The sequence below is a fragment of the Gasterosteus aculeatus genome, chromosome 10 (assembly GCF_964276395.1).
Source record: "Gasterosteus aculeatus chromosome 10, fGasAcu3.hap1.1, whole genome shotgun sequence".
NCBI lineage: Eukaryota > Metazoa > Chordata > Actinopteri > Perciformes > Gasterosteidae > Gasterosteus > Gasterosteus aculeatus.
The window spans coordinates 16,389,086-16,415,278 of NC_135697.1; the positions used below are offsets into that span (position 1 = coordinate 16,389,086).

At 49.6% G+C, this 26,193-nt stretch overlaps 2 protein-coding genes and 1 long non-coding RNA gene across 3 annotated transcripts; 2 read left to right on the forward strand and 1 right to left on the reverse strand.

The window, feature by feature from the left end:
• Positions 1–7,726: 7,726 nt before the first annotated feature.
• LOC120826199 (uncharacterized) lies at positions 7,727–12,083 on the reverse strand. The gene is made up of 2 exons (XR_005713220.2): positions 11,862–12,083; positions 7,727–8,275 (listed from the first exon to the last, which is right to left on the reverse strand). It is a non-coding gene; the product is annotated as an uncharacterized LOC120826199 (long non-coding RNA).
• A 549-nt stretch (positions 12,084–12,632) lies between these two features.
• On the forward strand, positions 12,633–19,671 carry marcksl1b (MARCKS-like 1b). Its single transcript, XM_040188282.2, has 3 exons — positions 12,633–12,817; positions 14,727–17,281; positions 18,161–19,671. The coding sequence occupies exons 2-3, from the start codon at positions 17,195–17,197 to the stop codon at positions 18,779–18,781; spliced, it is 708 nt and encodes a 235-aa protein (XP_040044216.2). The 5' UTR covers positions 12,633–12,817; positions 14,727–17,194; the 3' UTR covers positions 18,782–19,671.
• A 1,711-nt stretch (positions 19,672–21,382) lies between these two features.
• Positions 21,383–26,106, forward strand: LOC120826201 (putative histone deacetylase 1-B). The gene is made up of 12 exons (XM_040188280.2): positions 21,383–21,678; positions 22,788–22,900; positions 23,101–23,218; positions 23,302–23,376; positions 23,559–23,697; positions 23,834–23,975; positions 24,067–24,159; positions 24,246–24,354; positions 24,439–24,819; positions 24,928–25,083; positions 25,168–25,213; positions 25,338–26,106. Exons 1-12 carry the CDS (start codon positions 21,630–21,632, stop codon positions 25,363–25,365), a joined length of 1,449 nt encoding a protein of 482 aa, XP_040044214.1. The 5' UTR covers positions 21,383–21,629; the 3' UTR covers positions 25,366–26,106.
• Positions 26,107–26,193: the final 87 nt, after the last annotated feature.

Here is a 26,193-nt window from a genome sequence, read left to right on the forward strand (position 1 = left end):
ATGGGGGGGGGTGAGGGCGGTTGAGGGGTGGGAGGTTGAAGGAAACAGAGGAGGATAGATGGGCTGGGAAATTGGGGGGCGTTTTGTGGGGTTTTGTGTGTGTGTGTGTGTGTGTGTGTGTGTGTGTGTGTGTGTGTGTGTGTGTGTGTGTGTGTGTGTTTGTGTGTGTGTGTTATGCGAGTTAGAAAGGAAGAGAGAATGAGATCTGAACCGGCCGAGGTGGAGAAGGAGAATCAGAGACGGAGAAAGAAGGAATCAGGAATAAGGAAACATTTATTACCATAATATGTCAGACATCCAGGGAATTTGACTTGGTGATCAGCCTGATCTCCAAAACCTGTTCGTAAAAATGTGTATACAAATTCGTAGTGATACATACTAAATAAATACGGACTGCAACTGATGACGTCTCCCTATTCACAGTGAACGGGGACCTGCGCCCCGTAAACACACTTCGTGAAGTCTAACGATGTAAAATAAACGCGTTATTATTGCATTTTTAACAAGAAATCAATGTTAAATTGTAAGAATACAATACTAACCCAACCCCCTCCAAAAATCCAACATGGCGGAGAGACGTTCACTCAAGAATCCGACATGGTCCTCCATGTTACATTTTTACAAACAGGTTTTGGAGATCACGTTGTGCCGGTTGGTGCGTAACAGCAGACAGTACGACAATAAGACAACATTGTCCAAGAGGAATCAAACACAATATAATAAAATATAATGATATGGGTTAGTTTAAAAATAAAGGAATAAGGAACAGTTAAAATTATAAGTAAAAATAAAGTGCACCAGTGAACAGAAAGTGACAAGTGAAAGAAAGTATCAGCCGGTTCGCTCTTTGGATCATGGAGAGATGGAGAGGCAGTACAAGAAGTGTGTTTTCTGCAAACTACACCGACTTAATAAATAAAACACCGATGCACCGCCTCACTGCTGCTGCCTTTTTAATTGCAATCACTGAAAAGGACTTGAAACGTGCGCCGCGCTGAAGCCATGCAGTCACGTGTTTCCACAGCTCCTTCGACTGCTGGTTTTAAATTTAGAACAAGGCTGAATGCGCTGCTGAGAACGTGGATATTTTTAAGCGCGGCGCACTGCTTTTTATTATGCAGAACAAGGGAGGCATGTTCTGCTACTTCCTCCTCCGCCGCCGCCGCTTGTGTGAGCGCGTGCAGAGCAGCTCATGGGTAATTGATGTGCCGGGGTTTTATTTTGGGAGCTAAATCCATCGACTGGGCTTTACGCATCACCTGGCAAAAAAAAAACCCCAACACAACGCAGCGCGCGCACACAAGAGTGCACAACGCAAGCAACACGTGGACGCCTTTACAAGCAGCTGTCTCTTTGGTGCGCGCGCACGCTGAAGGCCGAGGGAGGGGCGCACGTGAAGGGACACGGGCACACGTACATGAATATTTCAGTTTGCTCGAAAACGTGCAAAGCATCCAGCTCCCATGCCCCCCCCCCCCCCCCCCACCGCCGCCGCCACACCGACCGGCACTCAGCAGGGGCCCGGCAGCCGCTCCGGAGTAGGCCATGAATGATGGAGGGAGGGGAGGGAGGAGGAGGACCGGTCTGACGGACTGGAAGTTCATCAGGCAGGATGGGAGGAGAGGGTGGAGGGAAATATAGACGTCAGGGTGGAGGGGCGGCTCTGCATTCTGATGTCTTGTCTACGCCCCGTTCGTTATTCTGGTCAACCGCGCGGTTAAACGATGACGCGTGGAAGCAGCCGACCCACCGAGGGTCTTTCAGATGAACGACCATGCGTTGGTTCGCTGTGACGTAGCTGCCACAGCATCCGCCTCCTGTGGAAACAAGAGCGGACCAGTTCTACAGCCCTTCGTGGGGGTCCGCTTCCTGTGACACGCGCTCCCCACAGGAGCATTGCTTGATATTGGAAGAATCAACGCTTGGTCAGTGCATCTAGATGAGACCCACATATAACCCCCCCCCCCCCCCCGTGTTATTATTAGATGCTCTGAGCAACTGACAATGAAATAAACAGTGAAACAGTCCACTGTTTTCAAGGTTTCACTGCATGTCATAGCAGGAAATGCAGACGGAAATAATTATTTGGAACAATTACTCAGTTCCGCCTGACGCATAATTCAAGCATCCCAAATATTTATAGAGAACATAAACAAAGTCACGGTGAAAGTCCAGTGAAGTTGGCCCGTGCATGAGCACGCAGTGGCTGGGTTAAGGTTAGCACGCATGCTAACCCAGTAGCGTGAAGCACACCCAAGGAGCCGACGGTGTGCAGGTCTCACCTGAAGCTTTGTTCATTTGACAAAACTCACCTGTGACTCTGGTGACCCTGCAGCTCAGTTAAAAGGCCAAGTGAACTGCCGTGTTCCTTTAAAACACTCAAAGACAGTTGAGTCTTCATTTGGAGCGGAGGGAGGCGCGTACAGGCCTGCACGCGTGGGGGCTCATGATGCAAGCTGGCGAAAAGCACGCGGCTGCATGAGCGGAAGGATGAAAGCGAGCAGGCGACGCGCAACATTTGTGGAGTCAAATGCACGTCAGAGAGCCCCGTGAAATTCAGTAACAGTCACACATGTCCGCAGAGACACTCATCCCGGGGGGTGGGGGGGCTCAGCAGGCCCGAGGGCGAGGTCGGAGTTCGAGGAGCGACCCGCGCACACACCTGCGTGTGCCGCTGAAGCCACACCTCCTTCCCCCGTCCGTGTTAATCTGTCGCCCCCATTTGTCACTCGTCGGGATGTAATGACATCATTAGCAGGCGTTTACATGTCGGGGAGAAAGGGGCTGTGAACGGGGAGGAACCCGTGAGTGTGCGTCACGGAGGTACACGCGTTGTGTTACATTTACACGTTCACACATTACGCTCTCACCCAACCAAACACGCGCATGTGGTTGTGGCGCGATGGCGTTGGAGCTGCAGGCGACAGTTGAGACTCACGCGTTGTGAAGAAGAAGGGGATGAATAAAAATATGCCGGATAGAAAGATCGTTTTGGATTCACGTACACAAAAACAAAAAGAAGTTGTTACTGAAAAAGGAGACTGAACGAATTTTCCTGAAAGACGTTTAGAAAACTGTTGACCGTCTTTTCCTGCTACGTTGTTTCCGTACTTATTTGAAGCCCAACCGTTCTCTCTAAACGTCTAATGTCGGCGCGCGAACACAACCGCATCTTAAAACTTCCATCAGAATGAGAGACGTTTCTTCCGAACTTTGTTTGTGTTTATTACCGTGTGCCTTTTTGTCTGCATGTCACTGATAACGGTCGATATTACTCCTCCGTTTGACCTTCCCCCTCGGTATCTGAGGTGCCACACACATCCCCCTCAAGGCCAGCGGGGACGGCCCAGTGTCCCCTGCTAGACAGCCGCGGGGCCACACGTCCCGAATCCACCCGGGGATCCAACTCTGAATGCTCCCCCCTGCTGGATGCTGTTTTTCCAGAGTTACTCCATATATATATTTCGCCTTTCCTCTCCCGGATGTTTACAAATGATCATGAATTAGATCCATCTGGAGGCCGCGAGGAGGGGAATTGGATGCCGGCTAGGTGGTGTCGTCCCCTCTTTATTATGCCCAGCGGCCTGAGCAGCAGCTGGTGTCCTCCACCTCCAACGCGCTCACGTGCGTGATTTGCATGCACCTGAATGGAAAAGAGTCAATAGACAGGCAGACGGAAGGGTTAAAAGGTCATGGCTTTGCAAAAATGAAAAGCGGATGAGAGTATCACTGTGTTCAGTCCTTCACCTTCGTATTGGTTGTTTAATTCTCATTCAGGAAAACACTCATAATAATTATACAATTAGAATAGTGATTCAGTCAAAATGTAACAGAACATTTTTTGTCACACTTTGTCCTGCTTGTTTTTAGGTATTATTAAGGTTCCAATAAACTATCTTCATGCACATTTTCGTTCGCACCCTCGTCATTTGAAAGCATCTCCCTCGACAACGTCGGAGCATCTGTACACGGAGCTCGCGCAGGACTCCGATGACGGGTGTTTGTTTTTCCCCTCGCCTCCGTCCTTATTGCTCCCCCTCGCCGTGACCCTCAACCGTCCCTCCAGAAGCCCCCGTGTGGCCCTTCTGGTGCCCATGCCAGGGCCCCCTCGGGGGTGTACGCGTCCGGGCTAAAGCCGCCTTTCTCCCAGCTTGACCCCGGCTCTGCAGGCCTTCCCGGGCCTTAATCCCGATCAAGCATGTCTAGACCTGTCATTAGCACCGGGGGGGGCGGGGGGGGGGGGGGGGGCAGAGAAAGTGACCCTGACAGTGACCCCTGTGCGTTCATTCCACTGTTTACATTCTGGGTAAACAGACAGACCTTGCAGCGAGTCAACACACGGGATGGAAGACGGATGGAGGGAAGATATGAGACCAGACGTAAACAAAGGATAAGAAAGAGAAAGGGAATCCTCAACAATACGTATCTTGAAAGTCTCAAGGAAGTCTCCCCAGGAATGGAGAAAGGGGAGACATTTTACGGAAGCCAAAGAGAAGCATCTTCTCTTGTGATTTCCTTGAAGGCAGCAAGTCAACATTGTCGGGAAATACCTTCTTTAACTTTCTTACCAAGAGTCAAAAGAAGCAGATTGATTCTCCTCGTTCCCTGAACTCTATGAGGGTATAAATCTCAATATGGACACTGGAAAAAAACTCTTTCCGAAGGAAACACAAAACAGCTACCAGCTCTACCTTTAATACGCTGTAGTGTATGAAAACCTCAATAACAGGTTTAAAAAGTGTTATATTATTTGACTCGTGAGCTTTAGAGCCTCTTGGAGGTAATTGGACATAGATTGGCTGTATATTAAACGGACAGATTCAAAATTGAAATATTCCTCTAGTTAAGCTATAAGACCTGTGCACAAGATGTGCAAAATAGAGTAATTCATTAATAATATTGTTTATTTTAGAAATAATTAAACTAAAACACTAGAATTAAACAACCAGTTTATCGATCGCTTGGAAAAATGTTCCACTCGTGACTGAAAAATAAAACGGAGGAAACACCACGTATGTGACTGGATTCCCCATCATGAGCCCGATCCCGTTACCTCAAATACTCTCAGTCTCTGCTGAGCCACGGCTCCCGTCAAGCAGCCGAGTGCGACACGCTGAGATTACCCAACATGAATAAATGTGATGAGCGGCTAAACGCATGAAGCCAAACCCCAGAAAAGCATCAAATAACACACCCCTGTTTGCAGCAAATGGGGCCTACAGGACATGTGTGAGTTCAATGAATGAAGCGTGATGAAACCCAAGGGAAGAAGGAAGATAGGTGCGTGTGTGTGTGTGTGTGTGTGTGTGTGTGTGTGTGTGTGTGTGTGTGATGGATATGTCACGCTGTGCCATGACACTTCTTTCAAGTGATCAAGTGTGATGTGAGCTCAGGATTCACCGCAAGGCAAAGTCTTCATCAAGTCTCTGCGGCTGAACTTATCCTCCCTGTGCACACACGCGCACACACGCGCGCACACACACACGCACACACACGCACACATTCCCATCTGTACGATCAAAGCGACTGCCTAGAGTCTGCACCTGCATACAGTCCCACACTCAAAGACGCACTATAAATACACACAGCGTCTGTACGCAGGGTGACTGGAAGGCTGCTTCACTATATCTATGAAACATTCATGTGGACGCGCTCGCTCTCTCTCCTCCTCTTCTTCTCCTTCTTCTGCTCTGTTTACACCCCCTCACCCTCCCGTCCTCCCGTCCTCCCGTCCTCCGCCCTGCCTCTTTGTTTTGTTTTCGTCTCCCAAGCGAGACCTTCCGTTATCACCCTGCTTCCGTCACGCTCCCAGAACCTGGAGTCTCTTCTCAACGCACGTATATATTCCGCCCAATTACAGCGACATTCATTTTATTGACGCTTTCTGCGTCTCCTGCACACAGGGGGGGTTTAACAGTGGCGCTCTAATCTGGTCTGTGTGTGCTAATTGCTTGTCTATTATAGTGGAAGGAGTTTACCGCCTTAGCTGTCAATCACCGCGGCCCCGCCCAGAGCACACGGGAAAGGTGTGATGAAGTCCCGCCCACATTGCAGGGGAAAATGACACATCGCTCTCCGTTGGCGTCTGCTGGTCGAAGAAAAAAGGTCAAAAAGCTGCCGTGTGGCGATTCTTGGTCTGCTGGCGAAGCCTCTGGACCCCCAGAAGATCTGGACCAGATTCCTGTCGGTCACAGGTATCACTTGACTGGAAACCCGGAAACCCGGAAGGTAAACGGCCTCCCTGAGCTTCATTGTATTTGTCTCGGCCAATCACAGATTAGCATGAGAAAGGATGGATACGTTGGTTGAAGAGGCCCCGGGCCGCTCCACTGTTTCACATCAACACTCATCCGCCGGCCCCATTTGGTTTGACCAGGCTCCGAGGAGGGGCGGCGCCGCTCGGTTTGCAGGCAGGTCGTCTCTTAACCACAGGTTGGCTGAAGCAGCCAAAATCAACATTTTGCATAAAACAAAAGGAGAGAACGTCGAAAACCGCGGCCGAGCCCCCGCCTCACCCTGTGATGTAAAAAACTGCCGGGGATTCCAGGAATGTTTGTCACAGAATCGGCTCCCGGCTGCATGTGATAATTTGGCCGAATGAATGCCGAGAGACGTCGGGGGCTGTTTACCTCGCCGTCAGAGAGAAGCCACTCGTTAACATTCTCCTCATTGTTGTGTGGCGCGCCTCAGACGCCGGGCTGCATCTCAATGGGCTCCTCGCTCACACAGTCAGGGGGGGTCAATTAGCTTATCGGCCCTCCGCGCCGAAGCCCTCGTCCCGATGCGGAGGCGGCAGAACGCACAACGGCCGCTGATACAGCCAAGGCCATCTTAAACCTCACACACACACACACACACACACACACACATGCGCACACGTGCTCCCCTCCATAGACGTTCCCCTGGGCTGTAATTGAGAGCAAGGAGGCCCCCAACAGATAAACAAGACCTATTGATTCAGTGTAATTTGACTCAGTGGGTGCCATAATGACATTACAGGATAGGACCTGTGTGTGTGTGTGTGTGTGTGTGTGTGTGTGTGTGTGTGTGTGTGTGTGTGTGTGTGAGTCCACATGCACTTGATATAGTGAATGATGACAGATTATTCCGCCGTGCCAGGGGAATTTAGCTGATTGGAAATGGATATGGAAGAGCGAGATGGAGAGACAGAAGGCGTGAGAGAGGGAGACGGGGAGACGGGGAGACAGGGAGAGAGGGACAGAGGGAGAGAGTGTTATAGAGGAGGACGTGGCGGCGTGAAAGGAGAAGTAAATTGCACTGCTCTCGTGTGCGTCTTTCCACGGGCACGCAGCCATAAATACGCTCTGTTTAAAACCAGCAGGCGATCAATGAGCCATCAGACGGATGTTTTACTTGCTAATCAAAAGGAGGAAAGGCAACAGAAAGAGAGAGAGAGGGAGAGAGTGTGAGCTGATAAAGTCTCTTGCTGAATTCCAATCATTCCCCATTTCATTACAGAGTTTGACGGCAGATTTGCAAATGCTAATCGGCCATCTGTTGATCGCCGGCAGCGGATCAAGACCCTTTCTTCACTTCTGGTGGCTGCGCTTCAAAAATAGACCCTCCACTGGAAAGCAAAAGCATTTTGTTTGGTTTTGCTGTGTCGTGTTTTTAACCGCCTGAGCGAAGGACGCAGATAAGGCCTCGCTCACACGAGCGGAGGCAAAAGGCCGTGGCGTTGAGGGGAAATGACGGAGGCGGTTGGACTGAAACCGCAAACTGAATCTTTTATTGGCTTTGTTGGCAAACAATTGATGGGAGCACTGTAGTGGACAATGGGAGGTCTGTAATGGCGCTCCAAAGTTCAGCTCAGCAGCAGTAATAAAACATCGTGTTTATGGACGTTAGGGCGGAATCCAATTCAAACATTGCACTTTGATCAGTTTGAGTTTAGACATTTCCATAAATCTCCAACACTTCAAATCTGCTCTCGTTTTCTCGTAGGTTCTGTCTGACATGTTACGGGTATATGTGAACGGCAACGCTAAAAGCTAAAATTGGCAATGCTAACGTGGTAACGTCGACCTCCGTATCGGCTTAATGTCAGCGACACACACACACACACACACACACACACACACACACGCACACGCACAGTGACTCTCCGGATCAGAGATGTGTGTCCCCGTCAGCGCATCAGCCTCCGACCCCACAGAGGAGACGCTCAGCCGTCCTTTTGACTTCCTCCGGCTCTGCTCTCCTCCAGCTGACAGGCCCAGACCGGGGTAATTGGTGCCACGTATGATTCTGTCAACTTGGGGGACAGGTAACAAGAGACGGGGAGCGAGAGAGACAGAGAGAGAGAGAGACAGAGGGGAGACGAAGGACCATTGTTTTTAGTCGTTCCAGGGTTTACTACAAAGTAGTCTGCAAAACATCTGCAACCGTTTGGTCTCCATTCAGACTTTAAACGCTCAATATGTTCAGCCAAATGTGCGAATTTTCGTTTCAGTTTCTCCATTTACTGCTTTTTTCAGCACTGCTCCCCCCGACACATAAAGACCGCACGCTTCTCAGCGGTACGGCGACAATCACAATAAGAGAGAGAACATCTATGCACCATGTTGCCTGTCGTAGATTTCATGAGTCTGCACAACCTCAGCACACACACACACACACACACTCAGTCTTAGGCATTGCAATGTAGAACGCCATCAATTCTGTCACAGGAGAAGCCATTTGCACAGAATTAGGTCAACACTTCTCCACGCTATACGCCCCTCCTTTTCCCTTCCTCTGTCTCTAATGATTACCAACTCATTCCTCTCGTCCAGCTTCCCCGTAGTCCATGTATGTTCATGTGATCATTAGCCTTTGTCGCAACCCCCCCCCCCCACAAAAAAAAATGCTATGCAGTGCACATATCGTGCCTAGAGGTCAAATTCTAGATGTCTTTTATGTGCAGAATCTGTGTTGAGCTTTGAAAGCATTTCCAGTGAAAAACCCCTCGCCAGGAATCGTTTTGCGGTTTTCCAGCATGTGCAGCGGGACCCTCGATTGACACGGGATTGTTCAGGGGGGGGGGGCGACCTGTGATCGACGATGGCGACGCCGCAGACGCTCCGGTCCGAGCGGGAAGAGGGAATTGTTCCTCGTGGTTCCGTCTGCTTCGACCGTCTTTTAATTTAGTGGGAGTGTGCGAGAGGCAGGCGGCCATCTTGCTATCCGTGGATTGCTCTCTCTCTCTCTCTCTCTTTTCAGTCTCATCCTTGGGCATGCAGCCTCCCTCCCCCCACCGCTCCATGTGCCAGCCTGGGGGGGGGGGAGGGGAGGGGGAGGGCAAAGTCCATGTGTGTGTGTGTGTGTGTGTGTGTGTGTGTGTGTTGATGTCAAGGGCAGCGATTCCACTGTGGCTTTTCAGGCTTTTCAGCGCGCCGCCCTCTCTGCTTCCTCCGTCACCCGCGCTCGACCTCCTCACGTCACGCCGACCACATGATGAACCAATTCACCGGGTTCACGGAACGACGCAGATTCTCTGAATTCTTTGGGAACGACGTGACCTGCCGGCGGTCTCTGCAGCCCCGTGTCGGTTTCAGGCCGCCGGATGTGGTTTCCGTGTCTTGGGTTCGCCAGCTGACTGCCGGGGCCTTGTGTGAACACCACTGTAGGCTCAAGCGCCTCGTGGCCATCGGGGAACCCGCCTCACCTTCCTCCTCTGTTTATTCCCCTGCGAATGAAGGGCCAGAATGCTTTATGCCGCCAACAACAAAGACCCTCCGTTCATCGAGTCCTCGGGTTACTCAGAATAACCCAAAGGCCGCGGGGGGGGGAGAGAAGCTCCACGTCGCGGCGACGGCTTGAGAAGATCTCACATCGAAGCCACGCACGCTGATAAGTAGGAAACAGGTGGGACGACAAACATGTATTTCAGTCCCTTCAAAGCGGCAGGAAGAGCTCACATTCAGCCGCGCCTCCTCGCCGTCACCTGTCAGTCTCACCACATCCTAATTCCGTGTGCATGTGCGTGTGATTCCTTTCCCCCCGCAGATGTGTGTCGTGGCTTTTCTGCGTGTAGAGGATGATTTCAGGGACCATCACTGGCGGCACTGAGGTCCCTAGAAGCGAGACCTTTCAAATATAATGTCTCGGATCTACTTAATTAGTTGACTGTACAGACAGCAGCAGTGATGAGCTCACCAGAGTCAATGGTGGCGTTGTTGTTGGGTTCCTTCATAATTGTACTGCAAGAAAGGATCAAATCGAAGGAGGAGAAACTAGTTAAAAAGAGGAACAGAATGGTTCAACACAATTAAATAAGGGCCTCCATCTGCATCCACCTCCCCCCCCCCTACACCCTTTATGCATTCTAACACTTAGCTGCAGGTCCAGTCACCACTTTGGCCCGGGGCTGTAGGTTAAAGTGTTAAAGTCACATGACGATCATCCTCAGACCACCTGACACGCTGCCCACTTATAAGTAGAAGGCCTCCCTCTGAAATTCAGCGGGGGCAGAAGTGGTGAAAGCTGTGGCGTGTTCACTACTTCCTCCTCGTCGCCTTCACATTAGCAGAAGTCGGGCCAGTGTGTTATTTCAGCGCTTAACTAAAAAAACTGGGTGAAATAAAGAAGGAAACGCGCGTGCAACACGTGACGCGGTGTGATGCCGAGGAGCTCCAAGTCAAAGGAGCCTGATGAGGACGTGTGCGTTTCACATTAGTGGGTCAGTGTGCCATGGAGCCATTCATCAGCACTTCTCCCTCTCTCCTTTCTGCATTCCATCTCTGACTCATCAACCGTGCATCCCCCCCCCCTCCTCCTCCTCCCCCTCCTCCCCCCGGCGCAGAACCTCTCGCTCCTCCCCCGCCCACTGAAGCGTGCCCATGTGTCCAGGCGAGGCTCTGACCGGCGGAAACGTGCAGTACGGCGATAAAGTTCCGCAGTTCTGAAAGTCCGAAGAGTCCGAAGAGCTTTCAATCTTTTGACTTTTCACAATAAAAGGGGTCTGACGTCCTGGAGGCCCGGACGCCTGTTTACACTCTCAGCATTTTACAATTTAATGATGCAATCTGCACGATTCTGACTTTCTTTAAAAATAAACAAGCTCAGCTTTCAGAGTGGGTGGACGCGTGGCGGAAACCCTTCATGTAAATTCAGCCAAATAAAGTTGGAGTAGGTCACGAGTAGGGAAGCAGCACGTGGATGCGGCGTTGGTCACCAATGTCGCCTAAAGGGAAAGTCCACCGATTGCTCTTTCAGTCAGTTTCGTTACCACGATTCTATACACATACACTGGGTGTAGTGAATAATAGACGGCTTCATGAGGCCTGAGTAGTCACGAGGGATTCTTACTCTCTGCGTAAACTCGTGGATTCTACGCGAGCGCCGTAGCTTTGTTCCACATTCCAGTCCGCTCGGTGGAATAAACGTTCACCAGCTGGTTCGCCAGCAATCAGAGGAGGACGAAGAATCACCACATTCACAGAATGCGTCTCGGAGGAAACACGTAGAAATAAGAGTTCCACTTCAATAACATCACGTGAATTCAGCTGAGCATCCTCTCTGAACACGCTCTTCCTCTACAGGCTCCTTTTGTCACTCAAACGTCCCGCGTTTGGTCCAAACAGCACGCAAACAAGCTCCACGTTCTCTCCTCCTTTCCTCTGACATTCTCTGTCTCTCCCACTCAGGACGGACGGAGGGAAGCGAAGGAGGCAGAAGAGGGAAAGTGGGAGGTGGGGGGAGGGTGGGCGCGCCGTTCCGTTCTGCTGAATGCGCTCACATGTAGGAAAGAAGAAGCGTTTATTTTCGGACTCTGGCGTGGGTGCACGCAGATTTTACACCCACACACCCACACACACAGGAAGTGAGCGCTCACGAGCTCGGAGATGGGCCTGACCTACCTTTACCTCAATCATGTCTCGAGAGCAGCTGGAAGGACGAATTCTCCTCCAAATTCCACGAGACAACAAGACGACACGGAGGAGAAACGACAACCAGAAAGAAAACTGCATTTTGCAAACGCGAAGGGGAAGAAAAAGGGGAAAGTAAAAAGAAAAAAAACCCTCAGCAACACGTCGCACAACGAGTGTCGCTGTTGTGTCATATTGTGTCAGCATTGCCACAACGTTATTATCCCCTAGAAACTGTTGTCATGGTAATAAGGTCACTGGCACGCTCACATGTCAAAAAGGATTTACACTGGGCTGACACCATTTCCACAGCTCCGTGTGCCGGGCGCGCGCGTGTGTGTGTGCGTGTGTGTGTGTGTGTGTGTGTGTGTGTGTGTGTGCGTGCGTGTGTGTGTGTGTGTGTGTGTGTGTGTGTGTGTGTGTGTGTGCGTGTGTACACTATGTTAGACAAAGACCGGCTGGAAGTCTGAGTCAAGTTATTTCTACATTGTTGGGCAACGTCAAGGCTGAAATTCCACATTTACTACAAAATCGGCTTTGCATCCTGAAAATGTAGAACCAAAATCAAGTCTTATGTAACTGTAAAAAAACCACGGAGGCGTGCGGAGGGGAGGGGAGGGGGGTAGATCTAATGTCTTCTCTCTCACTATGGTATTTACATTTACCTTTTCTCGAAATCCCCCGCAGGGATTCCCCGTCTCTGACCATGGCCCAGGCGAGGTGGGCAGAAAGTGAAAGTGAAACGTGCTCCGTGGGTCCAACTGGGTCGACAGGAGTATTTCAGCGGCGAGGGGAAAGCACCGCGAGTCTCTTTGGACTTTTTACTACGATTTCCCCTCTCGGCGTCACAGGCGCGAGGACACTAAACCACCGTGACTGTAACATCAAGCCGCTTCTCTGCCGCTCAATACGACGCGTTAACGGCGAGCTGTCGTTGAACAAGACGGGTGAGCTGCAGAGCCCCACCTCGCCATTCCCTCGCACCATTGTTTGTTTGGCCCCTAGACGTGACCCCCTTTGACCTCGGGCCATTAGGGCCGTGATTATTTCTCTTTCCTGCTCGGCATTTGTCTGATATCTGAGCCATATGCTGTCTATTGTCCCTGCACGAGGTCTGGTGTTGGCCGCGGCTCCGCCGGCTTTGATTAAAATTGCTGATTATAATTCAAGGTCAAAGGGCGAGGAAAAGACTTGGATGTTTCCTTGAGGTTTAACGTGGTGTGACAAAGTGACAGCGAGCCGTAGAGAACGCCGACGGCCCTGATTGGCTCATTTAGACGTCATGTGATCGTTTTACAGCCTTGTGAGGTGTTTGGGAGTGAAGATAAAAATGTGATACCTGCCCTTTGAAGCTGTGATGGAGGTGCCGTCGAGGCCTTCTTGGACAATAACGTTTCTCGATTATTTGAACCGGAACCCTCAGTTAGTTGTTGTTTCAGACGGTTGCTATGGAGACCAAACATGACACCATACTTTTGGTTTCCCCACCTTCCCATATCACCATAAAACCACCGGTTGAGTGATTGGAAAGCACCTCGCTGCCTCCGCCGCACCTCGAGTCAGTAAAACACACACGGGAGTGTGTGTGAGAGTTAGGTGACTTCCTCAGAGCAAAGTTAAAAGCCATTTATGGTTGACCTGGTTAGCAGGAGAACAATGATTCATCAAAAATGATGATGTCACGGCGTTCATAAAAATAATTAATAATTATAGCAACGTTTGGGTAAGAAAAATGTTTAACTTTTAATCCTGGGCTTCAAAAAGTACAACAGGTGGTACTTATTTACCTATTTGTCATAGAATAAAACATTCAAATTCAAAAACCACAGACCTTATTTCAGGCATCTGATTGGTGTTTCACTAACTGAGCGTGTTTTAGATTTATTTATGGAAGTAAATTGTTTTTATGCTTCCACGGCGTCAAAGACAAATGTTGATGAATTGAAGTGAACCGAGCCCAACCTGTGGGGCATCAAAGAAGTCCCGCTTTTGCCTTTCTGGCATCTTAAATACCACAGACCCATACGGAAACGCGTTTTGATTCCCCGTCCATCATTAAGCGGCGTGAGAAAAGCACCGTGTGCTTCGAGGATCCCGGGCGTGACCCGGTGAGTCAGGATTCTCAGGCGTCAATCCTCCAACGTGACCTTTCTGCTCCCAGCTGTCTTTAGGCGTCCTCCCTCGTCTGGCTCCATCTTTATCTACATCTCGCCCTCCTCCTCCAAATCCCAGAATGCCCCCCCGCCGCCCCTCCCTTCTTATCGCAAGGTATTCTCATCACATACCTTGGCCACACCTGATGCTATCGCTCTGCCATCAGCATGTCATTTGTCCAAACAATGATGTGGCTGCGTCTACAGTACCTCTGGGCCCCGGCTCTATCATACAGATCAGAACCCCCCCCCCCCACACCCACACACACAGTTCTCTCTGCATATGAACTCTGTCACAGCTGATGCCCTGCTTGGCTTTGTGTTTGCGTCGCGTAATGTGTGTCTATGTGTGAATGATTGCTTCTCTGTGCCTTTCTCCCCCCCCCTGACGCTCGCTGGTCCCTCGACAATGCCTCCCTTATGTGCGCATAAGCACACAGCACACAGACGCAAACACGGGGCGACGAAGAAGAAAAAAAACGCACACGCAGACACGCTTTTTGCGCAGGGGGGAAAAGGGCAGAGCGAGCGAGCGGGCCGGGAGACGATGAGGCCTCAGCCGCCGGCGTCACCGCCGTCACACAGGAAGCGGGTTTTACATGGAAGGAGAAGAAAGGAGCCCTTAATGTGGTTCCATGTGCAGAAGTTGACCATGGCTGTCTCTCTCTCTGTCTCTCTCTCTCTCTTTCTCTCTCTCTCTTAGTTACCTCAAGCAGGCTGAAGAAGCCCATTCACAGGAGAAGATGGCTGGAGGAGAGGGGAGGGCCGGCGTGCCAGGCATTCCACAGCAGCACACAGTGGACACATTATTATGACATTTACAAGGCCAGCTCGACGGATGCAGCGTGATCTGTGTGTGTGTGTGTGTGTGTGTGTGTGTGTGTGTGTGTGTGTGTGTGTAAGGAAGGGAGGTCGGCTCCCAGTGATGGAGCCTCGGAGCGGGACGAGGCACAGAAACACAAATCCAGTGCTGCAAACTCACGACTGCCCTTGATACATCGCTGGCGTGCTGCTGCTTTTTTAAAATGACGACACTTCATAATGCAAAGGGAGGGAAACAGATGCACACCTTTCGCCCCGTTCAGGAATATTTGGCGGGATAATCGCTCCCGTGTCGAGAGTGAGGTGTTTGTAGGAATAGCAACCAGCAAAACAAGAAATCTGAATTATTCCTTTAGAGTTTGAAGGTTTAACATGATATTTGAGGCCATTTATTGCACAAACGGCCCTTTGACTGACTCCTCCGGTGACGCCGTATTTACAATATGCTATTCACCATATTGCACGAACGCTTGCATGGGAAGCGCTCCGATCAACCTGACAACGAATGCATCGTTTCCAACGTCGGCCAACGCTTGCGTTGACGTCCATGTGACTCGGAGAGCTGGAGGCTTTTAGCGTTCCCCGGGTCTCGCGGAACCCATTAGGCCGATTGGTCCCAGCAGCGGCCGTTTGTGACATCGAACTCTCACGACCGGAGACGCGCAGCTTCAGCGGTCGCAGCGAGGAACGCGATCAGGTGGAATGTGCGTGATGGTCACGTTGACATTTTTTGCTGCTGGTATGTTGTTGACAAGCGGACAAGTGAACAACACATCCAGTCATGGAGCCGTGAGGGACACGCGATCCTGAACCCCGTGTCCTCATGCCCACAATGGGTTCAACCTTTTATTCACCATTGTCTGGCGAAAGTAAGTCCGTTTTACCTCTCAGCTGCTGCTGGCGGAGACGGGTGGATGGAGAAGAGAAGGGTGAGCCGGGGCAGAAGGCGAAAGTAGACGCGATAAACTCTCATTTGTTTCTCTTCCTGCTGAATGTTTCGGCCGTACATCGCAAAGATTCCTGTCCTGTGTGGTGTCATTTGTTGGGGACATATTTCTGCCCTTATTTCTGAAAGACTGTGACCACGAGCTCATGACCATCATAACTTACTTATTCAACTAATCGAGCTGCTAGCTGGACGGCCACAGCCAGAGGAAGTCCTGTTTCTGGATATGTTGTATTGGTAACATTACACACATACATAACCAGAATCAGAATTCTGGGGGGAAAAAATCCAAAGATTTTCTTCTGGAAACACGTGTTGTATTTGGTTTGACTAAGACTGTGACAAAATGCTGAATAAGAGAGGGATTTGGGATATTTCAACATTGCAGTGTTATTGAAACCAAAAGTGACACACTCTGAAACTTTGTTAAGAAATACTCAAAAGTTAAACTATTGCATTACTTCATTCAATGAATTGAGAGGATTACGGTAACAATCAGATGATTACACACACATTTGTGTTTTTTTTTTTTAGAAAATAAGAAGTAGCTGTTTGTCTTAATTTGGAATTTGACTATATTGAATATATTTTGTGTGTTGGACTGTGAGTCACAGAAGCATTCTCTCAGGCATTTTATAGACAAAAAATAAGCAATTAGTAGAATAATAAATAAATAGGCTTAATGGAAACCATTGCCATTTATTCATGGCGCATCCATCGACCTGGATGAGGTAAATTGCTAAAGGTGGTAAAGTTTCAAAACTCATTCTGTCATTCCTATAAAAAGTAATAATAATAAGTAAGTAATTAATAAGTTCACAACAAGGCATTGTTTAATTAATCCTCAGCGCCATGTAACCTAGTAGATAAAAAAAACGGTAAACGAGCAGACGCACAGTAACAGCACACTGATAAAGCAAAAAAATAATGCTACGTTAAAAGAAAACATACTTTTAACCCCAAAAAACAGAGTATTGAGCAGAAATAAATCGATTTCATTGCTGGGGGTTTTCTACGGGGCGGGGACAATTAGATAGTAAAGGCTTGATTGGCCAGAGCCGGCTAGACCGCCCTCGGATTGGCCAGAGCTCAGCAGGCCCCGCCCACGGGCGGTGCCTCGGACCCGCTGTATGTTGAAGCGTTGCGCTCAACCAGCGATGAGCTTAGAGGGTCTCTCTCCAGCGGGGTGACAAGTCTGACCACAGGAGCCACCGAGAGGAAGGACCGCGAGAACAAAACCACGAGAAAAACAGCCCAATCCCACCGCGACGCGTTTCTCCGTTTCACCGCTGGATACGTAACTCGCCCCGGGCTCGGATTTACTCACGGCCGCTCTTTTTTTTTAGTTTTGCTTTTTGCTTTTCTTTGGAAGACTCCCAGCAAACACACCACAGAAGAAGACAATGGGATCCCAGGCATCCAAGGGAGACGTGGCCGCGGAGGCGGGCGCCGCCGCCGGGGGGGCTGCAGCTGTCAAGACCAACGGACAGGTAACACACCTTCCGTCTTTATCAATGGGGATACTTGTTATTTCATAAAGACGTGGCGGGGAATCGATACAACTTGAATGTGTGTGTGTGTGTGTGTGTGTAGGGGGGGGGGGGCAAGGCAGGTGTCTTTATTTCTATTTCTATCTGCGGGGAAAAAAAGAAAATATAACCGTTGTTATTTATCGTAAATGAAAAATTGAGATGAAGTTCATTGACTTGTCGTCTATTTGTGCGCGAGCTTTAACCCCAAATCCGCCAAACGTGGTTGATAGTGGCAATGAAGGGGGGCGGGGGGGGCTCGAGCGCACGTAGGCACTACCCCTCCCTGTTTAAAACACCAGCCTGGCTGTCGTCTGGGAAAACATGTCGCTTTCCAAAAAATGTCATATGAGCAATATCGGTTTAATTGGACCACTAATTAATTACATCGTTATGACGGTTTAATATCACACGTTATTACTACGGTTTATTATGCGATGTGGCTCAACAGTGGAGCATTATTCATTTTCAGACGGTTTTTTTTTTTTATTCCTGATTTTTTTTTTTTTTGGGGGGGGGGGTTCATGCCTCTATCGATGAGCTCCGGTCTTTGTTGAGCCGATGTGTGTCCGTCTGGCACCGCGGCCGGTCTGCGAGGCGCCACCGCCGCCTATCGCTTCATCCGGGTACTGCAAGGCGTCGCCTCGGAGCCGCGCGACACGGTGGTTAATTGATGAGCACGACGCTGCACTGAGAATAAATGGCAAATACTCCTCCAAACAGTCTCATTTCGTTTTTCATGCATCAGCAGAGCTTTTTTTGGGGGGGGGGGGGGTACAATTTAGGCAAGAGGTTTGGAAACAGGTGACTTATGGTGTGAACCTTTTTTTTTTTCTTCAGGAGAATGGACATGTGAAAACCAACGGGGATGTCTCCACAAAGCCCGACGGGGATGCTGCCGCCACCAACGGCTCGGCCGATGCCGCCAAAGAGCCCGAGGCCAGCGCCGCCGGGGACGCCATCGAGCCGGCGCCCGCCGCGGACGGAGAGGCGGCCAAACCCGAAGGCGAGGCCGCGGCCAAGGAGACCCCCAAGAAGAAGAAGAAGAAGTTCTCCCTGAAGAAGTCCTTCAACTTCAAACTCAATCTGAAGAAGACCAAGAAGAGCGAGGCCGTCAAGGAGGAAGCGCCAGCCGCCGCCGCTGCTGCCACCCCAGACGCCGCCGCCGCCGCCACCACAACCGCCTCCCCCTCCGAGGAGAAGCCCGCCGAGAACGGAGCTGCTGCTCCGGCCGAGGAGAAGAAGGAAGAGAAGAAGGAGGAGGTGGTGAAGGAGGAGGCTGCCCCTGCCCCCGCCGCCGCCGCTGCCGCGGCAGCAGAGGCCCCGAAGGCGGAGGAGGGGCCGGCTAAAGAGGAGGCCCCCAAGGAGGAGGCCAAGGAGGCAGCTGCCCCGGCCCCCGAGGCCACGAAACCAGCAGAGGAGAGCAGCTCGACCCCGGCCCCCTCTGAAAAGAAGGAGTGATTGTACCTGAAGCTCACAATGAACTGGGTGAACCTTTTTTCAAGAGAGAGAGAGAGAGAGAGAGAGAGAAAGAATTTAAGAGCATATATATATATTTATATATATATGTGTATATGTATATGTATACATATGTATATGGATATATGTATATGTAAATATATACACATGTATGTGAGAGACTCCTTCGACGTGCCACTTGTCGTCGTGATAACCAGACGGCAGACTAGATTCACTAGATCACTTCCCCGGTTTCTGCTCCACATCCGGACCCGGACTGAGTGGGCCGGTCGCTGGGTGCCGAATTGGATTTTTAAATGGCTAGAACGCGAGCCGATGACACCATGAAGCAAAGATGGATGAAGGATGGATGGAGTCAAAGCATCCCACCCCCCCTCCCTGAAAAAAAAAAAAAAATCTGCAAATGAAGATGCCTCCTTGCTGAAGGAAAGAAGCTAGATACTAGGACACCACCACTTGAAATGACTGTTGATGGAGCAAAAAAAAAAAAAATGAAATCAGAAAATGAAGAGACTCGCCAACTTTTTACATTCCTATATTTTAACCCAAATTTGAAGTATTTTGTGGTGTATTATAGAGAAGCATCTTAAAGATTCAGAGAAGCTATTACTCGTTTGTTTAAAGAAAAAAAAAATAGACAACTTTGATTTTTACCTTACTATGAAAAAAAAAAAAGAACACTTAAGCTTGCTATGTTCACTGTTGCGGTTTGATATGAAGCAGAGTTGTTTACCTGTCGTATGTGAGCCTGAATCTGCTTTGTCTCTGTAAATACATTGGATTGATTTCTGTTCTTTATTTTGCTAATGTTGACAGATGTTTCTGGTTTTATTGTAAAGTTGCTAATGGTAAATAAATGTTGGTTACCTGCCCGTTTTGTGTGCGTGTCTCCATGGTTACATCACGCCACACACGTGTTACAAAGTAGCACACGCTTCAGTGACTGACATCCTACATCAAAAGAATAAAGGGCTTCACAGCAGCAGCTTCCTTCCATATTTTACCCTAAACTCCAACTTAAAAGCAACTTTTGACGGATGAATAAACACATTCTCCTTTTTGCAAACCAAACAATAAAAATCCTTATTTTATTCCTTTATTCACCAAAACTTCTTAAAGCCACGTCGCTATCCGGTGGTCACCTGTGGCCTCGGCGGCTGTTAGTCAGCACATGCAGCTCAGCTTTGTTACGTCGTTTGTTTTCAAGCCTCATCGTCGTGATATTAGCCTTCATCGGATCGTCACTCGCTCTGCCCCGGATTTAAACCAACACGTCAACTCGGGTCAATCGTATTTGTGTGGTCCAATACCACAAACCCGCTGCAGGAGCTTTCATGTCCCGAGCATAAAGAAACGCAAAGCATCCGGCAAAGACAAAAAAACTAGACCTCAAATGAGAAACAAGCGTGTTGGTAGCCGACCAATTGAACAGCGCGTTCGCTCCGATGACCCCCCCCGGCCCTCCATTAGTGGTGTGGCCCTGAGATCAACACCATTACCTCTGCCGCCGCTCGCCCCTCCTCCTGCTCCTTCTCCTCCTCCTCCTCCATCACATCTACAATATTTCCTGCATCTGAAGCAGGCGAGTGGCCTTCTGAACACGGCCGACTGAACACAGGAAGGTCTGACCTAGTTCACATGCTGATGGGATGAGTTGAGATCTGAGGCGCGTTTGGAGCCGGTCTTCAAACGATTATGAATTATTGAAAGGAAGCTGGGGGCCTCCACATGGACGCGGCCTTCTGCCTCTTGAAGCAGGCGATTTCTCAAGCTCAAAGGGTCGATTTATTTTACCATAAGTGACTTCAGAGCAAAAAAACCATTCATTCTCATGCCGTAATATTGTGCAGGTACACTGAGCCGTGCATCTCTCCAGGGTTACGTTGGTCCTCTAAATTGTTTACACTGTTTACTACACATGATATTCTCTGACGGATCCGCTCAGAGATGCTGCATTTGTCATTCGGCAACGACGGAGTCTGCAGAGATTTGGAAGAGACAGTGAAACACGCGTGAGCTCCCGCTGCCTCCCGCTGCCTCCCGCTGGTTGTTACGGGCAACGACAGGAGGCTGGTGGCCTATTGTCTGGTTTCCCCAGTCTGTCCCAGCGATAGCCGGCATCAATGAGGCAATACTGCACGCGTTGTGCAACAGGAACGTGAGGGCTTTTAGAATCATTTTCATTAAAAGTCTGTATTTCGCTTGGATTCGAGGTGCACATATATTGGCAAGAAACATGCATTTGTGCATGCATTTGTGCTGCGTGCATCTTATATTACGTGCCAAGTGCCATGACCTACATCAGATACATCTGCTTGCAAATTCCTGAAATCTGGCCAGGGACAACTGATGAAAATTAACATTTTATAGTTTTTTTTTCTTTATCCTTTCCTGCGAAATAAATTAACCAAGTACAATAAATAAGAAAATATGTTGTTGAGAAAGATATGAAAGAAAGCGTATAGTATTTTCAGTTTTGAAAGGTCACAACAAGGAAGCAGTTTGAAAATAGCTTTAGAATTGTAATACTAATTTTAAGTTGCCCAATAAATAATACAATAACTTAAACATGGCAAACAAATAGAGGGTTGCTGACAACCACCGATAATGAAACGCCTTCGGGGGTCTCGCGCCTCTGTGTTCGGTTCCAGTCTAGACGCTGTCTGGTTGTGGCCGCAAAACCTCGGCGGTCCTCGGTTTGTCACGCCGGCGCCTCCCAGTCGGGCGGGCGGGCGTCTGTGATTGGTCGACGAGAGCTCAACGCTGGTTTCCCTCGGTGCAGGAGAGCGGAGCCGGTGGGCATTAAACGGTGCAGTAATTGGGGGCTAAAATGGCGCTGTCTCAAGGAACAAAGAAAAAAGTTTGCTATTACTATGACGGTAAATATTCAACGTGCACGCGTTGTTTTCCTCCCGTCGAGGCGGCCGCGGGTGTGTGTAGATGTTCAGGAAATTGTACATGTATTTAAAAAAAAGAATAAGCGTGCGGTGCGGCCATGCTAGCTAGCCGGTGCAGCGAGCTAACATTCGCTAGCTCGCTAAGCTAGTCATAGCATCTAAACGCTAGCTAGCTAGGTGTTCGCGTGAGCGTCTAGTTATTCAATAAGCAGAGAAATGTATGTATTTTCGTTGAAGGCTTTATTGATTTGTGACTGGGCTTTGTGGATATGTTCGGTATTTTATTATATCTGGTTAGCAGAGAAGCCACAAACCTGCCCTTACCCGATGTTCATTTTGTCATTGTTCTCCAAAATTGCCAAGAACTTCCGAGAAGTACGGTCTGCTTTACCGTTTTTTTTCCTAACGCTAATATGAAAGCGAAACGTTGCGTTCCATTAAAATAATGATAATACATTTCCCTCTGTTTTATATGCATTAACACTTTCACGCCGATGCTAACGTTGTATGCACCGTAACGTTAAATGAAGAAAGTACGCTGCTTAAAGTGATGGATGTTCTCACGGTCACATGTACTTGTCGTATGTTTAAACAAAATATAAATCTAATTCCTTATTTTACCGACACGCATGATCATTGACTCCGACGTCCTGGCAGTTCGCTTAGTTTAAGTAACGTTGGCACATGAATAATTGCATCTACAGTCCAGCACGTGTTTTATTCATATAAATCTCCGATTTTAACATCAGGTCACGTCAGTGGAATATTGTCCAAACAGTAAAAAGAAACCAGCGTATTGGAGACCGGTTAATCTTACCCTTATTCTACCTTAGCCTTATTCTACTAACCCATTGCATTAGCATTTCATTCCACTTTATTTTATTACTTGTGCACTGTTGTCTTGTCTGTCTACTGTCGCGCACTAACCGCCAAGACAAATTCCTTGTATGTTTGACATATTTTGGCTAATAAATGTTTCCTGATTCCTGATTTTATTGAGTCAATCTAGTAATAGAAAATGCATGGTAGCTTCTTCTTTTTTGCACATATTTTGTTGTGTAAACACGTCTGGATCCTTTCTTGTGTCCCAGGGGACGTTGGGAACTACTACTACGGCCAAGGCCATCCCATGAAGCCCCACAGGATCCGCATGACGCACAACCTCCTCCTCAACTACGGGCTGTACAGGAAAATGGAGATTTACGTGAGTTCTTTTCCCTCCAAACCGACCCGTCACAATCCTAATTTGGTTGGCCGTCCTAGTCCAGTACTTTGTGCTTGTAATATTTGGATGACCTGTAAGTGATACTGAACCTCAAACGTGTCAAACCCGACGGCTGCTGTCCGATACCGAAATGTGTCCGCTGTAACTTTCCTCCTCGCCGTCTGCGTTTCTGCGTCCAGAGACCACACAAAGCCAGCGGCGAAGAGATGACGAAATACCACAGCGACGACTACATTAAGTTCCTGAGGTCCATACGACCAGACAACATGTCTGAGTACAGCAAACAGATGCAGCGATGTGAGCGCTTTTACCTTTTCCTCCCATGGACGCCCGAGTATCCTCACTCTTCACGTGTGTTGAGTTTTAGTTTTTTCTTGCAGTCAACGTTGGAGAGGACTGTCCGGTGTTTGACGGTCTGTTTGAGTTTTGCCAGCTCTCAGCAGGTGGATCTGTTGGTGAGTTATCCCAACGGCACATCCCGTAATTCCCCTTGTGAGCAACTCGCACGCAAGTGGGACATTTATGACACGAGCTCAGAATGAATCCCAAGTAAAGGCTTGGGGAGCACAGTCCACACTCTGTCCTCTGGATCCACACATTGAGGTCAATTCCAGCATCACTGTATCTCCTGTTCCAGCTGGGGCGTTGAAGTTGAACAAGCAGCAGACGGATATCGCCATCAACTGGGCCGGCGGACTCCACCACGCCAAGAAGTCCGAGGCCTCGGGTTTCTGCTACGTCAACGACATCGTCCTGGCCATCCTGGAGCTGCTAAAGTAAGCTGCTGTCGTCCTTTGTCTCATCTGCACACGGCGGCCTGGTAGAAAGTTGAGGGTGAAGTTTGTCGATCTTAATGGCTACGAGAGGACGTCTTCCTCTCGTGTTGTTAACCGGGCGCGCTCTCCTCCCCAGGTACCACCAGAGGGTGTTGTACATCGACATTGACATCCACCACGGGGATGGCGTGGAGGAGGCCTTCTACACGACGGACAGGGTCATGACCGTCTCCTTCCACAAGTACGGGGAGTACTTCCCCGGCACCGGAGACCTGAGGGTCCGTTTGTTTGTCCTTATTTTACTTTACTAAGACCCCCCTGCGTGACTTCTGTGCGTGTGCTGTAATCGATTGTCTGCGCTGTCTGCAGGACATCGGCGCCGGAAAGGGCAAATACTACGCGGTGAACTACCCGCTGAGGGACGGCATCGACGACGAGTCCTACGAAGCCATCTTCAAACCCGTAAGGCTCTCGTTTGAGTTCGATCTAGTCGCCACAATCCCCATTTTCCCTCCCAGGCGGCTGATGTGTATGTCTGCGTGTGTTAGATCATGGCTAAAGTCATGGAGATGTACCAGCCCAGCGCGGTGGTCCTCCAGTGTGGAGCCGATTCTCTCTCTGGAGACCGACTGGGCTGCTTCAACCTCACCATCAAAGGTATGAACACAGCCCCCCCCCCGAGACCCCACGTACAAGTGCCTTAGTGCTGCAGAGCTCAATGAGCGCGTGTCCTCCCACCAGGCCACGCCAAATGTGTGGAGTACATCAAAAGCTTCAACCTGCCCCTGCTGATGCTGGGCGGCGGGGGCTACACCATCCGCAACGTGGCCCGCTGCTGGACATACGAGACGGCCGTGGCCCTGGACTCGTCCATCCCCAACGAGCTGCCCTACAACGACTACTTCGAGTACTTCGGGCCCGACTTCAAGCTGCACATCAGCCCGTCCAACATGACCAACCAGAACACCAACGAGTACCTGGAGAAGATCAAGCAGCGCCTGTTCGAGAACCTCCGCATGCTGCCGCACGCGCCGGGCGTCCAGATGCAGGCCATCCCCGAGGACGCCCCCCACCCGGACAGCGGCGAGGAGGACGAGGAGGAGCCCGACAAACGCGTCTCCAGTGAGTGGCCGCGGTCCAGTACGTAGACGGGTTCCCGGGCCTTGAGTTAAAGGACCCGGTCGAGTCGTAGTCTGCGTATGAAATTGTGCGCCTCTGTGTGGTTTTCAGTCCGGGCACACGACAAAAGGATCGCCTGCGAGGAAGAGTTCTCTGACTCGGAGGACGAGGCGGAGGGGCAGGGGGGCGGCCGCAGGAACGCAGCCAACCACAAGAAGGTGAAACGAGTGAAGAAGGAGGAGGAGAAGGAAGGGGAGGAGAAGAAAGGTGAGACGGATCCAGTTGCTCGACGAATGTAATCACAAATGTGTAAAGGCAACGTGCTGATCATCTGATTGTTCCGACACTTAGAAGTGAAAGAGGAGGAGAAAGAGGAAGAGAAGATGGACACATCAGGGTAAGAGATCTGTGTACTCGTCTATTATTTCGCTGTACAGATCACATGCGCCCCCCTCAGTGGGGGGTCCTGTGAAACCCTCAGTGTGCCGGCGGTTTGCTGCATCAACTCTTGTTTGTTCCAGACCAAAAGAGGAGGTGAAGACGACCTGAAGTGCGACACCAGGAGGAGGCGTCGTCGATGCGTTGGGATTCCTGTGCTCTCCTTCTGTGACAACAAGAGCCTTTTTTTGTATTCCTGTTTTATTATGTGTGTTTATGGGCGAGCCCGGTTTACACTGCGTTCTTTACATCCGTCACCGACCTCGGTGACCCGCCGGTTGAGTGGGCGTGGCCAAGCCACAGCTTCGCCTTGTGCAAAACGAGCAACGCACAACTCCGTAGGCTTTTTATACGAACCGGTCGGCTTCCACGTGAAGAAAAGCTCCCGTCACGCTGTTACCCATTTAAGCCAGTTTGCGGGGGCCTGCAGCGAAGTAGATGATTAATAAGCATCACGCTCGTGTGCAAAAAGGCTTTTCTCTTTTAAACATCTATTTATGATACTGTAGAATAACCAGCATTTGACAAACTGTTTATCTTGTTGTCGTCAACTCATCAATAAATGCATGTTTAGAATAATGTCGCCTTTAGCATGTACATTTTGCTCGTGTTGGGCGGACAGGCTGTGATCTATGTTCTAACTTATTGATTCATCACCGGCCCCTTTAGCTTCTTCCTGCATCGTTCAGTATGTGGAATGTTGAACCGCTCCAGAGGTGGAAGTGAGCGACTTGTTTTGTACCATGATACATAAAGGCAGAGTGAGCTGGTTAAATGGACCCTCTACATGTTGTCTAGTTTTATCCTTGTAAAATGTGCATTCATAACTTTTTAATAAAAGCTGAAGTCATTGTTTTTCCTCCTGATTTTTTTTTTATACTTTCGACAAATAATCCTGCGTTTCTATTTTGGTTTAATTTCTGGATCCAAAGTGAAGAA